The 14,762-nt window shown below is 48.4% G+C and overlaps 2 protein-coding genes across 2 annotated transcripts; one reads left to right on the top strand and one right to left on the bottom strand.

The window, feature by feature from the left end:
• The first annotated feature begins 242 nt into the window (after positions 1-242).
• Positions 243-3,580, top strand: SMDT1 (single-pass membrane protein with aspartate rich tail 1). The gene is made up of 3 exons (XM_025926671.2): positions 243-507; positions 1,981-2,121; positions 3,326-3,580. The coding sequence occupies exons 1-2, from the start codon at positions 322-324 to the stop codon at positions 2,116-2,118; spliced, it is 324 nt and encodes a 107-aa protein (XP_025782456.1). The 5' UTR covers positions 243-321; the 3' UTR covers positions 2,119-2,121; positions 3,326-3,580.
• Positions 3,581-4,882: 1,302 nt separating this feature from the next.
• On the bottom strand, positions 4,883-13,548 carry NDUFA6 (NADH:ubiquinone oxidoreductase subunit A6). Its single transcript, XM_025926767.2, has 3 exons — positions 13,378-13,548; positions 6,070-6,185; positions 4,883-5,083 (listed from the first exon to the last, which is right to left on the bottom strand). Exons 1-3 carry the CDS (start codon positions 13,514-13,516, stop codon positions 4,952-4,954), a joined length of 387 nt encoding a protein of 128 aa, XP_025782552.1. The 5' UTR covers positions 13,517-13,548; the 3' UTR covers positions 4,883-4,951.
• Between the last annotated feature and the right edge of the window lie 1,214 nt (positions 13,549-14,762).

Here is a 14,762-nt window from a genome sequence, read left to right as displayed (position 1 = left end):
TGCCAAACCCTGGCTGTTCTGGCTGAGTGAACAATACGAGGGGTCCACGAGGACCGCCAGCCAGAAGACCCCGCCCGGCATGCCCAGAATCAGCCGGCTGTTGGGGCATCGGCATCCTCCTCGTGACGTCACCACGTCCGGCCGGTAACAAACGCCTCTTTTCCACCGCATAGGGGAACTAGGCGCACTGCGCAAGTGTGAGAGCTGGGCCTCTCGTCTGATCTCAAGGGTCTCGCGAGGCTTGCGGCCGTGCTCTCCCTGAGGACGTCACAGGGGCTGGGCGGTGGGGCCTGGGTGCCGAGCTAGGGGCGGAGCTGGGAGATGGCGTCCGCAGCGGCTCGCTGGCTGGCATTGGCATCCGTCCGATCCGGGGCTTTACGGAGCGGGCCGAGCTTGAGGAAAGGTGGCGATGTCTCCGACGGAGGGGGTGGCTCAGGTCGGAGCCTGGTACCGTCGAGGTCAGTCATCGTTACTCGCAGCGGCGCCATTTTGCCCAAACCGGTGAAAGTGAGTGTCTGCCTGGAGGCGGGGCGAAGGGGCCGAGGCCAATCATTATGGGGATTGTGTGCGGGTCGACGCCGACTGATAGGTGCAAAGGCCAATCATACAACCGCCTTAGACCGGAAGACGGATCAAGGACAAAGTTTAGCAATGATGCCCTGCGAATTTTGACAGGTGGGAGGAGATGGTCGGGTCAGATCCCGGTGTTGATTGAGTTGGGCGCAAGGAGACAGAGGATGGAGGGGTGGGGGAGCGAGAGCTGAGGACTGCACGTTGCACTAGTTTATCGTGAGGAGCGCGGTGCGCGAGTTCTCCAGGGCCACAAGACTCGGCTATATGCACCCGGTATAGACAAATCACGTAACCACTCTGTTCTTGTCAGCCTCAGAGTTGATGGGATGAAATAACGAGTTGTGAAAGGACTTTGTAAATAAATTGTACGTGGGACAGACCTTTTCTTCGTAGGAGTTTTGACCTAGTGTTTAATTCGTGTAATTTGCAACTCTGAGAGGTGTGCAGGAGGTATTACAGTCAGTTTTTATAAATGAAGAATCGGGCCAAAGCAGTGAAGCCAGTGAGGCTCCAAAGCGAGCAGCCCGTCAGGTCCTGGAATCCAGGTTTCTTGCTGGTCGACCCTCCTCCCCCGCCCACCTCCACCAGGTCCTATTTTTTCCACCACTGAATGCTCTCACGTGCCCTGAGTACCCTTGGATTTTTCTAAGTAAAATGGAAACAGCCCTTTAAGCCAAACAAGTTTGCTTTTTTACTCCGGTGCTGCGTGGGAGTTAACAAAACAAAAACAAATTCTCTTAAAGCTAATCCGGTCAGTGAGCTCAGGATTATTTCATGGGAAGCAGCAGGGTCCATGCTGGGGAAGAGCTGCCTTATAAAAAGGCACAGCTGAAAAAAAAATTTTTTTGGAAACTCCATACGAAAATATGAGAGGATATGTTGAGATTATACTGAAACTCCCTTAGTCCATCTAAAACAGCCAGTCTTTTAGCGTGAAGACATGCTCACTTTTCAAAACATGCTTGTTTTGAACATTTAATGTGGTGCAATTAAACTTCTCAGGCCCTGGGGAATCAGTTAAAGGACTGTATCCTTTCACTGTACATGCTCATTGTTTTGTAATCCATTTTCACGTATTTGGTGTCTTCAAGTAGAGGTGAGCTCTGTTTCCACAGTCCAGCTCTTAGTATTTTCTTACCTGTTTGTATCTGCAAGTAATTACCAGGTTGAGCCCTAATTTTTAGATGTCTAGAATGCCTTATACTTTTCTTCCCAGTATCCACTTTGATGACCATCATCTTATCAATTCTTCGAATTATTTTTCTTGCTCTTTTTCCGAGGACTTTAAAATCAAGTAGTTGCTTATCACAGGTCTGGGGCCAAAGGAGTGCCCCTGAGGGCTGGGCCTTCTGTGGTCCCACCAGAGTGGGCTCTGGAACTCACAGCCACCACTCTGACCCTCTGCAGATGTCCTTCGGCCTTCTCCGTGTGTTCTCCATTGTGATCCCCTTTCTCTATGTCGGGACGCTCATTAGCAAGAACTTTGCTGCTCTACTTGAGGAGCATGACATTTTTGTCCCAGAGGATGACGACGACGATGACTAACAGGTAAGACTTCTTTTCCCCTACATGGACTGGGAACAGGAAGTGGGGTGGGGCATCTAAACTGTGATGCAGTTTGGCCCTGTAGTAGTTTCCCTCACTTGAAGCAGAGGTGCAGACCCCTTAATAAAGTGACTCACTTGGCTGATGTTTTTATTTTGCCTTTTCTCTACATTGGATGAGGACAACTATCTTACTGACTTAGAAATTCACTGGGATCTTTTCCGACAAAGTTGATCCCAACCAGCCTTTTTATTTGCCCTTTATGTACCCTCGTTCTCTCAACCCGTAAGTTTTCTTAACGGTTTAATATGCTTTAGACACCCACCCCGAACAGCTTCATTCTCCACATTGAAATTTAGAAACTGCACATCCTCACCATGGTTCGCAAGGTTACCAAACTCCGTACCTGTACAGGCTGTACAGGCACAGCAACCTGGCTGTTCACAAACCTTTCCCCCGGTGCCTGTCCTTTTCACCTTTCGCGTCTTGGCTTCTCGTGCTCGAACGTGGGCTGCTTGGCTGCCTCTCGGTTGTAGATAAAGACAGTTCTGGCTCCGTAGTCTGGGATTCAAGGCTTGCCATGATCTGGTCACACCTCTTATTCCAGCCGCATCTTCCATATTCCCAACCACACACCTATCCCCACTATTCACTGTTTCTTGAATTACCGACAGGCTTACCCACCCCCGAGCAGTGGCTCACTCTTCCTGCCATTGGAAGGCTATTTCTCACTACACTTACTTTCACCAGTTCTTCATGATCTTTGATGAAGTCTTCCCTCATTCCTCCATCTGAAAGTGAGGCTGTGCCCTCTGCCCAGTCCCTCTTGTGACACTATCATACACTTAAGCACACAGACACACCTCCAAATTCTACTAGACGATGAGCTTCCTCCTGGCAGGGGACAGGGGGTTTGGTTTTGTTTTAAAGTAAGTTCTACACTCAGTATAGGGTTTGAACTCATGACCCCAAGGTCAAGAGAGTCTCATGCTCTACCAGCTGAGCCAGCCGTGTGCCCCAAGGAACATGTCTTTTATACCTTTGGGCCCCCAGTGCCTGGTCTCCGGTGAATGTTCAGGACATGTATGAAAGAATAAAACTGCCTTGCTCCTGCCTTGTTTGGTAGAACCTCCCTGGAATTCTCTTTTTGGTGTGTGGATAGAGCGCTGCTCCGTGCCCAGTTCACTGCTACTTTCCTTTCTTACAGGACATGGAGGAAGTACAGAAAGGAGACAGCCCTAACTTAATTCAGATATGGTGATCCTCATAGCCTCTCCTACTTCCCTATCAGCAGAAGGGCCCAGGGAAACCCCTCAGCCTCCTGACTCCAGCGAAGCCTCCTGCACCGTCTGTGACCATACCCCAGATCCCCAGGCTCTGGGAGGTTCCCCAAAAATATGCTATCCACTGAGCACAATCAACTTACGAATAAACATAATAAATATCAGCTCTGTATGACTGAGTGGTGGCTGAAGTGTCTCAATATGAGTAAGACCCTAGTTGCCGTTTCCTGTCCCTGCTGACCTTTCTCTAGCAGCTGAACATAACAGGTCTTTGATTTATAACCCGATTCCCAGGCCCCTCTGGAGCTACGAAAGTAATTACGGGTGCCTTGGACCTATTTTCATTATTTACAAAAGCCCAGCAGAAACTTTCCCCTCAGTAAAGATGCACAGGCTATAACTAAAGCCTCCAGCTTTTTTTGTGTTGAGGAATGCTGGCTAGTTTTCACCTGCTAATCATAAGCTTTGTTTAAAACTCCTTAGAAATACCATTATTAGGGGTGCCTGGGTGGCTCAGTTGGTTAAGCATCCGACTTCAGCTCAGGTCATGATATCACGGTCCATGGATTCAAGCCCCGCATCGGGCTCTATGCTGACCGCTTGAAGGCTGGAGCCTGCTTCAGAGTCTGTGTGTGTCTCTCTCCATCTCCTCCCACCCCCTTGCGCTCTGTATCTCTCTCTCTCAAAAATAAATTAAAAAAATTTTAAAACATCACTCTTAGAATGAATCTTTCAAAACTTGGGTTCCTTAGAGGAAAAGATAGTAAAGGGGTTGGTGGTGCTAAAAAACGTGGCAATGCCCAGGGTGACCGTGTACTCAAATAATGAACCCATCTCCAGCATTTAGCCGCCCAGGGAAGGAACCACCAAAAGCAAACAAAGATGAGTTATTTAATCTGCGTCAACACTGATTCTCCTGTCCCTGGAGCCACAGTCCCATTTGCAAACAGTAGAGCTATTTCTGTTGTCTGTGCACTAAACAGCTGTGTTCCTAGCAGAGCGCCTAACTGGGTAGGAAGCTCATGTCCTTTTAAGAACTGACGTTTGTTGCAGGTAGAGGGGCTGGGCCTCTGAGCTGCCGTTCTCTCCAGAGCCCAGGGAGGAGCAGCCCAGCCCGTCAGCCCTAACTCTGCGCCACTCAGCGTTACTCTCATCTCTCCCGAACGGCAAGAGCTAATTTTGGATAATCTGTGCCGTGACACCAAGCTATCCTGGAGGCTGTGGAAACACAGCTAAATTAACAGAGTCATCCAGCCTTACACCCGGAATGATGGTTTCTGAGCAGATGGCCTCATCCTTCCTGTTTACTGACATGCAAGGCTCTGAGAAAAGAGAGTCTGATTTATAGGAAACACCACACTTGAGGAAAGGGAAAGAACAGGTGGTGTGTATACTAAGACCCCACTTGTTCAGGCAAAAAGGGAGAGAGACTGCAGAAGGAGAACTTCCCCCTGGCTCACCAGTGGAATTCTATTAGGAAGTGACCATCACATACTGAGTTTATTTGTGTTCTAAAATATCTAAATGTCAACATGCACCTTTCCACTGAGTCACGGGTCATGGCCAATGTAGAACTTGGACAGGAAATCCGTCGGCCTCGGCGCTTCTGTTTCATGGAAGAACCGCATAACGTGTGTCCGCTGCTTCCAGACGTTAATTGTTTCCTCCAGTTCCATCTTTCCCTGCACAGGTGAGGGGAGAGGTGTTCAGTCAGAGTGGCTGGAAAGAATACCACCATACAGGCCAGGATTCTGTGCTCTGCTCTGCACGGACTTGTCGAGTGACTCTGGGCAAGTAACATCCTTGGTCTAGACCACATTTCGGCATCTGGAAAACGAGGTGGTTGTACTAGCTGATCTCTAAGGCCTCTCCAATATTCTTTAACTCTGTAGCTAACTGATTCCAAGAGGAGAGCCTCCCAGGTCAGTAGGCCCCTCCCCCATGACTGCCTAACCTGACTGGCTGGTTTCTGCTTAACATTCCATGCGGTGTACTGGTCCGTGCTAAAGTATGCACTGATGCTAATGTGACTGACTGGAGATATAGAATCAGGTCTGGGATTTGAACTATGTACACAGGGCTCAGCTAACCTGCCTGCCTCTTCCAGCTGTAAGCAGCAACCCAGTGAAGCAGTAACTTCCAGGAAGGAGGTTCAAGAAGATTTCAAACTTTCCTCATCTTTTTTTATTAAAAAAAAATTTTTTTTAATGTTTATTTATTTTTCAGAGAGAGAGAGAGAGAGAGAGAGACAGAGACAGAGTGAGATCGGGGGAGGGGCAGAGAGAGGGAGTCACAGAATCCAAAGCAGGCTCCAGGCTCGGAGCTGTCAGCACAGAGCCCAATGCGGGACTCAACTCACGAACTGTGAGATCATGACCTGAGCAGAAGCTGGACACTTAACCAACTGAGCCACCCACGTGCCTCCCCCTCCTTTTTTAAAATTTTTAAATATTTTCCTCATCTTTTTTAAAAATGCAAACCCCAATGTTTTTTTTTTCTTGAACAATCTTAGAGGTGATAACCTCTAAGTTCATCTATTTCTTTGAAACCCTAAGCAAAAGTAGCTGACCTAGTAGTTGCTTTTCAGGCTTGGGAGACAAACGGGACGACTGAGAAGCTCTGGATAAGGTGGCTGCTCTTTTAAGTCAGTCCGGGAGGGATCAGTTACCTTAATGACCAGAAGATCAACCACCCTGGGGTCCGTGACGTGGGCATTCTTCATGAACATTTCTCGGACTTTATCCCGTCCCTGTTTCACGGTGATGTCTAGCTGGAATAAGTGCACTAAAGAGAAAACATGATTCAGGGTAGAAACTATATGATCAAAACATGTTTTACAAAAATTGAGTCAGTGGATATTCATAGACGCAAACAGGTTCCCCATTCGTTTCATTCACCAAGTATTTGCTTGACCCTAAACTAGGTGCTTGAGGCTGCAGAGAAGAGTGAGACACGGAGCTTGCTCTCAAGGAGTTTAGTTTGTTTTTTATTTTTTTTTATTTTTTTATTTTTTTCAATGTTTATTTATTTTTGGGATAGAGAGAGACAGAGCATGAACAGGGGAGGGGCAGAGAGAGAGGGAGACACAGAATCGGAAACAGGCTCCAGGCTCCGAGCCATCAGCCCAGAGCCTGACGCGGGGCTCGAACTCACAGACCGCGAGATCGTGACCTGGCTGAAGTCGGACGCTTAACCGACTGCGCCACCCAGGCGCCCCGAGTTTAGTTTGTTTGAGGAGACCAGACCCGAGGCAGCATAGTGTAGTTTGAATATCAACAACCTGACTTCAAACCCCAGCTCTGTCAACTTGTCACCTACATGATCCTGTGTACGTTAACTTCTCTGTGCCTGAGAGTATTTATTTCTGAGTGAATGAGGATGATTAAGAGCACGTATAATCCCCTGGGGTGCCTGGGTGGCTCAGTCGGTTAACTGTCTGACTTTGGCTCAGGTCGTGATCTCACGGTTTGTGGGTTCAAGCCCCGCGTGAGGCTCTGTGCTGACAGCTCAGAGCCTGGAGCCTGCTTGGGATTCGGTGTCTCCTCCTCTCTCTGGCCCTCCTCTGCTCGTGCTGTCTCTCAATAATAAATAAATGTTAAAAAAAAAAAAATTAAAAAAAAAAAAAAAAAGAGCGAGGTGCCTGGGTGGCTCAGTCGGTTAAGCATCTGCCTTTGGCCCAGGTCATAATCTCACGGTTCATGGGTTCAAGCCCCACATCGGGCTTTGCACTGACAGTGTAGAGCCTGCTTGGGATTCTCTCTCCCTCCCTCTCTCTGCCTCTTCCCTGCTTGTGCTCTCTCTCAGTGAATAAATAAACTTAAAAAATTAAAAAAAAAAAGAGCATGTATAACCCCAGAGCCATTGTGGATTCCTGGAGACGATACAAGATGCTTAGAACATGCCTGGCATGGAATAAGCTCTCAAAAACGTTAGCATGATTATTACATAGAACTGGCAAAAGAGGACAGGGTTGAAATTAACCGACAGTGATGGGGGTATAGGTCTGTGCAGCACACAAGCTTAGGGTTGAAGGAGCCTGCTGCAGAGTACGATGGGACTCCTACTCTCTTAAACTCTATAGTCAGAGGTAGCCACCCACGAATGCAAAGAAAAATCACAATATTCAGCAATCCCGAAGTGCCTAAAATAGTGGCACAGACTTAGGGACCTGGGACTTCAGAGGAGGCCCATGTTATGTCCTTTGAAAATTAGGTTTTAGTCATTTGTGTTCCCGTCCTCTGGAAGTCAGCCTTCAGTGGATTTGCTGATGACAACAAGGGCACGAACAGGGCCTTGCGTGGTAGGTGGAGTTAGGAAGAGGGGGCGCATTAGGCTGAGTGAACAGCATAAACAAGGCTCAGTCTAGAATGAGCCTGTGGTTGAGGAGACCTGTGTGCTCATTTGGTGAGGATCCCTTGCATTGTGGCCATTCCTGGGACATGTCCACTCTAGTCTACAGGATTCTCAAAGCCAGCTCCGAAAACCATGAGGGCTATGTAGTGACTGAATTAATCAACAATAAAGTTTGAGTCTTTAACTCTACTCCTAATTTAGCGACAGTGTTAGAAAAATAAGGCTTCTGCTGAGGGAAATCCCATGCCATGCTGATCCAACCAGGGAGTAAGCAACAGTGGAAATCTAATAGGAGAAGCTGTATCCCAGCTTCATAGGTGTTAACAGAGGAGAGAAATTACTCCCACTGGAAAGAGTTCAACTCGGTTCCAGCGGTGTGATGGAGCTGGCTCTCATGGAGGCTCTCTTCCCAAATCAGCCTTCAGTGACTTCACTTTAGCAGCTTAAAATCAATCGTGGTGGGAGTACTGACACCACGAGAAATGGTCGATGCTCTAAATCTAGGTTCCCACCACAGTCAGTATCATAGTAGGAATTTTAGAAAAGAGGAAACACAGGGATAATAAGACAGAGACACAAAAATAAATGCAAACCAACAAGCACCCAAGAGCTTAGATCCTTTCCACTTGGGGAGATTGGGGCCTACAGCACTGTGGGTACCTGCCTGATGTCATATTATTGGCAAACCTGGACCTGGAATCCAGGTTTAGTGTTTTTAATGTTTAATTTTCTATTTTTTTTTTTAAGTTTATTTATCTTGAGATAGAGTGTGCCAGCAAGGAGGGGCAGAGAGAGAAAAACCCAAGCAGACTCCGCACTGTTAGTGCAGAGCCTGATGCTGGGCTTAAACCCACGAACCGTGAGATCACGACCCGAGTGGAAATCAAGAGTCTGACTCTTTTTCTTAACATTTTTTTTTCAACTTTTTAAATGTTTATTTATTTTTAAGAGCGAGAGAGACAGAGTACAAGCTGGGGAGGGGCAGAGAGAGAAGGAGACACAGAATCTGAAGCAGGCTCCAGGCTCCGAGCTGTCAGCACAGAGCCCGACGCGGGGGTCGAACCCACTAACCGTGAGATCATGACCTGAGCCAAAGTCAGATGCTTAACTGACTGAGACACCCAGGCGCCCCTCAAGAGTCTGACTCTTAACTGACTGAGCCACCCAAAAGCCCCTGTTTTTCTTAATTTACAATCTGGTGCTTTTTAAAGGAAATGAATATGAGGAATCTTCCCCTGCTGTCAGTGCTGATCTCTCCTGCATTTTTATATTAGATTCCTGTCCCACCTTGGGAGTTTAAAAAAACAAGGTCCCTCTGTACCAGGGGAGCTGGTGTCCATCCGCTCTCATTCCTCATGACCTCCTGAACCACACACCAGGGCATCAGGTGGACAAACCTTCTCCTCAGGAAAATGTTCACAGGCACAAACGCCAAGTTTTGCTTACAGTGTCAGTTCACAGATCCCTGAATGCCCATCTTCTGAGGTTAAGAACCCTTGTCTCTAGAGAGACAAGTTCCATAGCTTTCTCCTAATCTCCCTCCTCCCATCCCAACCCCTTAAACATGCCCCCCACCAGTGAGAAAGGCTGCGGGAGGTAAATAGCTACAGCCTGCAGAATTGTTCTTTGGTCTAGCTCGGTGGTTCTTAACCGGCAATGATTTTGCCCACCAGAACATTTGGCAATGTCTGGGGGCACTTTTGGTTGTCACAACCAAGGAGAGAGTGTTACTGGCATCCAGTGGGTAGAGGCCAGAGATGTTGTTAATCTACAATGCACAGGGCCGCCCCCACAACAAAGAATTATCCAGCACAAATGGGTCAAGAAACCCTGGTATAAATTAATTCCAACTGCTCTTTGGCTTATTCTTCAAATTCTGAATATTTAAACTGCAATTTGAAAGATCTGAGAGGCTCAAGAGGAAGACATCAATGTGGCCCTTCTGGATGAAGGTGCCTTTTCTACAGCCTCTGTGTGTTTTCCCAAAGTTACTGTTAAGGTTTTTCTGAGTCAGAAAGGCTCTGACACGTTAAGAAAGGAAGACAGTGATATGGTTCTCAGCTGTTTGCTCCAATTCATCTTGGTAGCGTTCGTAACAGGCGCTGGGAGATCCTTAGATGGGAAGGCAGCCCAGTGTGCTGGAAAAGAGCCTGGGCTCAGGGGTCAAACAAGCTGGGTAAGGTCTCCACACCTCTGTGAACTATGACCTTACCTAGGGTACAGCCTCCTTAGCCTGTTTCCTCATCTAAAAAATAGGAAAAAGGGGCACGTGGGTGGCTCAGTCGGTTGAGCGTCCGACTTCAGCTCAGGTCATGATCTCACACTCCGTGAGTTCGAGCCCCGCGTCGGGCTCTGTGCTGACAGCTCAGAGCCTGGAGCCGGCTTCAGATTCTGTGCCTCCCCCTCTCTCTGCCCCTCCCCTGCTCATGCTCTCTGTCTCAAAAATAAATAAAAACATTAAAAAATTTTTTTTGAAAAGAAAAATAAAAAATAAAAAAAATTAAAAATAGGAAAGAATGGGGCACCTGGGAGGCTCAGTTGGTTGGGTCTCTGACTTCGGCTCAGGTCATGATCTCGTGGTTTATGGGTTCGAGCCCCGTGTCCGGCTCTGTGCTGACAGCTCAGAGCCTGGAGCCTGCTTCGGATTCTGTGTCTCCCTCTCTCTGCCCCTCCCCCACTCACGCTGTCTCTCTCTCCTTCAAAAATAAACATTAAAAAAATTTTTTTAAATAGGAAAAAAAAATAACCTCTGACTTAATTCCTTTATAGGACCATGGCAAAACTCAAGTGACAACATCTTGTAAACAGTAAAGCTAATGCAAATGTTAGTTGTTAAAATTTTCAGCACTTATTCCCCATATATCTATTTTAAGTTTTAATAATCTGGATATATGCCGATCTTCCTGACTAGTCCATAAGACCCCTGAAGGCAGGGTTGTTTTATTCACATTTGTATCTCTAAGCATTTAGTACTGACCCTGTAGTACAAGAGATACCCTATGAAATGGAAATGAAATGGTTTCTACAGAAAGTCTCCTGTTCTGTAACCACCAAGCCTCAGGTTAATATTTTTTCAGTGGAGGGATTCGGCAGGTAGTTCTGTCCCTGTGTTCCCACGCAAGGCAGCCACCACCCAGGCACGTGGCTGCTCTCCAAGTGCGGCATGACTGGGTCCCCTGAGATTTAGGGAAAACCACAGCAGGAGCCAGGTGTAACAGCTGGACAGTCAGGGTCTCCTATGTCAGGCTCCTCCCCTTACTAATGGTGTGATGTGAGACACATTTACATGCCTCGGTTTTCTTCTCTGAAAGACAGGGAAACGATCAGAACCTACCCTAAAAGAAAGCAATGTAAAGCATTTAGCATAATGCTGGGCTCTATGTATGCAATTCAATAAACGTTAGTTACTATAAATGCTATTACTTATTCCCAATTCTTTGCTTTGGTTCCTCAGCTGGAATCCCAATGATGGACAGTATGACATTGGTGTAGACACAGGCCTGAGCAACTGACCAGCTACAGACCACCAATCCTCCCCATAAGAATGTACCACCCCCTTAGCCCCTTCCCTCTCATCCCTTCCCTTGCTCTCTAGGCTCCTCCTGTCAGGACCTTTCTGACTCTGGGTTTATCTTCCCGAACAGTATTTGTGGGGAATTCCTGGGAGGGGATGGTTTAAAAAGAGCTGGTTCCCGAGGGTGGATAAGTGGATCTATCCTCAACTCAGCCACCGGATTTTTTTTTTTTTTAACCCTATGCAAACCATTCTTCCTGCATCTGGGTCTCGTTCCGCACCTCCTGCTCCCCTCTGCAACAAGAAAGGGTTCTGGACACTCACAGAAGTATTCTGCCAGGCAAACATTGTTTTTAAACATCTGCAATTGAATACACCGCCCCCCCCCCACACACACACACATCCGCACACCCTTGCTACAGTCACTCCCCTATACCTATTATCCACCTGCCCCCTGAAGCCATTTAAATTTGCAGTCCCCAAACCAGCAGTGCACTCAAGTTTCTCCCTCCCTAGTATCCTGTGGGTCTAAGTTCTGGTCATTGGCAACCTCTCAAAAAGTCAGGGACAATGGGGAACAAACAGTTCTCATACATCAAAAAAACTGGATTCTGGGGCATCTGGGTGGCTCAGTTAAGCATCTGACTCTTGATTTTAGCTGGGGTCATGATCTAATGGTTTGTGAGATCCAGCGCCGGAGCCTGTCTGGGATTCTCTCTCTCTCCCTCTCTATCCCTCTCTTGCTCTCTCTCGAAAATAAATAAATAAAGATGAAAAAAAAAAAAAAAAAAACAACTGGATTCTGCATGGAGGCTCCTGCTATAAATAACAGTGATAATAATAATAATAATAATAATAACAACAATAACAGTAGCAGCCAACATTCAATGCATGCCTAACTAAGTGCCAGGACTTACCCTAAGCACTTTAGACATACTTCCTATTTAATAAGGGCTACTCTCTGAAGAAGGTACTATCGTGATGCTCATTTTAAAGATGAGGAAACTTGAGGCATAGCAAGACGAAATAATTTGCTCAAGGTCATACAGCTATATTAAGGGGCAAGGTCTGGAGGCAAGTCTCTGTAACCACCACATTCTATTGCTTCTAACAGGCAGGGAAGAGGCAGCCCAGAAGGGCGCTATTATGCTCCAACTCGCTTAAAAACACCTCCCCTCTCAGACTGGCAGTGACAGTCCACATTAAACTAAACTAAATCAAATCAACAAAATAAAATATCGACAGCCCATTCAATGACATTTGTACTGCCCTTGACGGTTTAGTGGAATTTCCCCCAATCTTCCTTTCATTAAGTACAACAGGCAGCACCGAGGGGGAATACCAAAATAAGAAAACAGAATCTCTGTACCCAGGGAGCTTCTATTTCAATCCTTCAGGTGAACAGATTGGTTCTCCGACATCTAAGTGAAGGCAGGGGACAGGGAGGTAGTAGCGAGCAGGCCATTAGTGGGGTGGGGGAGGAGTTCCCGAGAAATACTACACACAGATCTAGGGAACAAGCTTGGGAAACTGGAAACGGGAGGACACTCATCTCACCTGGACTGGAAGAGGCATCACTGACTTAACTGGATGACCTTGGGAAAATCACGTCCCTTCTCTGGTTGTCTGTTTTTGTGTGGGGGGATGATCGCTCAAGTCCTATGGCCACTTTGTTTACATAACCTAATGGGCACCTGTACATATAAATATTCAGGAACTCTACGGTTGACTTTGGGTTCCAGATCCAACAAGAGCTGGCTCTGGGCCTCAGGGGCGTCACTTCGCCTCTAGGTGCCTCATCTGTAAAATGAAGCACGTCAATGACAGTCCCTGCTTTCCCTCCCACGGGTTCGGTAAGAATTACTAAAGGGCCAAAGCGCCCAGGGCGCCTAGAAGCGCGATCCGGATGCGGGGCACGGCTGGTCTGACTCGGGCGCGGCCGCCAGATCCGGTGCACTAATGTTCGAGGGACCCTCCTCCCCTGAAGCACCCAGAGTCGCCTGTTCCCAAGTCGGTGACCTCAGCTCGTCCTGGGAGAACTGGGAGGCCAGGACGGCTGCGACCTTGGGCGGCTGCATCCGGAGCCCCGCGTGCGCCGCTGCCTCTCACCAGTGTTCGGCACCTCTCGATACCAGGCGCGGTACAACTCGCGCACCCTCCGCTTGGCTTCGTTCATGTCCCGACTAAAAATGGGTTTCACTGAAGTGGGAGCCGCAACGGCAGCTCGCCGGAGGCCGCTCGCCGCCATCTTGCTAAAGAAACCCCTCCCGCGAGTACGGCCTAAGGACGAAAATCTTTTCTCATTGGCTAAAACTGAACGCCATGCCCCTAAACGTCACGGGTAGGCGGGAGGAGAGCTGTCGGGCTCTCTGATTGGCTGGGAGGCCTCGGTGATGGCCGCTGGGGGCTGCGCATGCTCCTGTGCGGAAACTTCAGCTCAGACACTGGTGGTCCTAAGCGTGGCATAATCGCGCCGCCAGGGGACGCTCGAGCGCCAGGGTGGCCGTCGAGCGGCTGCCCGGCCTCCCCCAGCGTGGCGCCGGCCACCTGCCCGCTTCGCTCCTTTGGTTGAGCCTGGGGGCGCGCCGGCGTCGCAGAGCTTCGCCGGTCAGCCTCGCGGCGCTGGCAGCGGCCCCAAAGGGCGGCGGAGGCACACGTGGCGCCTGGGCTGTCGTGGGGATGGCCTGGCCCCTGTGCGGTTTTTCTGTGACATTCTTTTTTCCCCTATAAACCAACTCTGCAAGGGCTGTGTAGATGCCAAAGCGTTTTCCTGGCCATTAGCTTCGGGGCGCTTCTCCACACCCCGGGAAGGTAGGTTCTATCATCAACCCCATTTTATGCAAGAACATTTTCATGCCAAACTGTGGATCTCTCTGAAAAACAGCCTAGAAATTTGGGGCTGGAAGGAGCCTTGCATTATCCATCCTGGGTATCCCCGTCGTTGCTGGCATTGAGGTTACCCCTGACCATCCCGGGGAGCCCTGACGTGCCAAGGGAAAAGTAACAGTTAACGTGCACTAGGTATTCTCCCTGATCGTATTTAAACTCATGGATCAGAGAGGTTCTGTTAGCACCCCTTTTCTACAGGTGAGGAAACTGAGGTGTAGGGTCTGGGCCACCTGCTACCTGATGTGACCCTCCTGTCCTGACCTGCAAGCGCAGCTGGGAGGCACCTTGTGAGTGTGTTGGGGGAGGAGCAGGAGCCAGGGCTGAGGTCAGCCAGCATGGAACATGGCCCTGGCATCTGTCCCAGGCTTTCCCATTCGAAAGGGTTAAGAATCAGATTTTTGTTCCTGTAGTACCTTTTAAAATGAATCTGTGCATTTAAGTGTGCAGTGCGTTAAAAGAAAGCATGCACCGTCTTCAAGTTTAAAGCATTATAAGAAAATGGAAACTTCAGAACCTCCGTGCCCACCTTAAGAAGTTTCCATAAGCATACTGTGTTCTTGACAGCCACTGGCTTAAGTTCTCCAGGGGCATTAACTTGTTTATGC

The sequence above is a fragment of the Puma concolor genome, chromosome B4 (assembly GCF_028749965.1).
Source record: "Puma concolor isolate L17-30 chromosome B4, mPumCon1.1.hap2, whole genome shotgun sequence".
In the NCBI taxonomy this organism is placed as follows: domain Eukaryota; kingdom Metazoa; phylum Chordata; class Mammalia; order Carnivora; family Felidae; genus Puma; species Puma concolor.
The sequence above is the reverse complement of the archived record's forward strand: the minus strand, read 5'-3'. Positions and strand labels throughout refer to the sequence as shown.

Coding starts and splice junctions, on each gene's coding strand:
- SMDT1 (XM_025926671.2), top strand. CDS start 322: ATGGCGTCCGCAGCGGCTCGCTGGCTGGCATTGGCATCCGTCCGATCC. Junction 508..1,980: donor TTTTGCCCAAACCGGTGAAA/GTGAGTGTCTGC, acceptor GACCCTCTGCAG/ATGTCCTTCGGCCTTCTCCG.
- NDUFA6 (XM_025926767.2), bottom strand. CDS start 13,516: ATGGCGGCGAGCGGCCTCCGGCGAGCTGCCGTTGCGGCTCCCACTTCA. Junction 6,186..13,377: donor TCGAGAGGTGCCGAACACTG/GTGAGAGGCAGC, acceptor TTTTCTCTTTAG/TGCACTTATTCCAGCTAGAC. Junction 5,084..6,069: donor TTGATCTTCTGGTCATTAAG/GTAACTGATCCC, acceptor TCACCTGTGCAG/GGAAAGATGGAACTGGAGGA.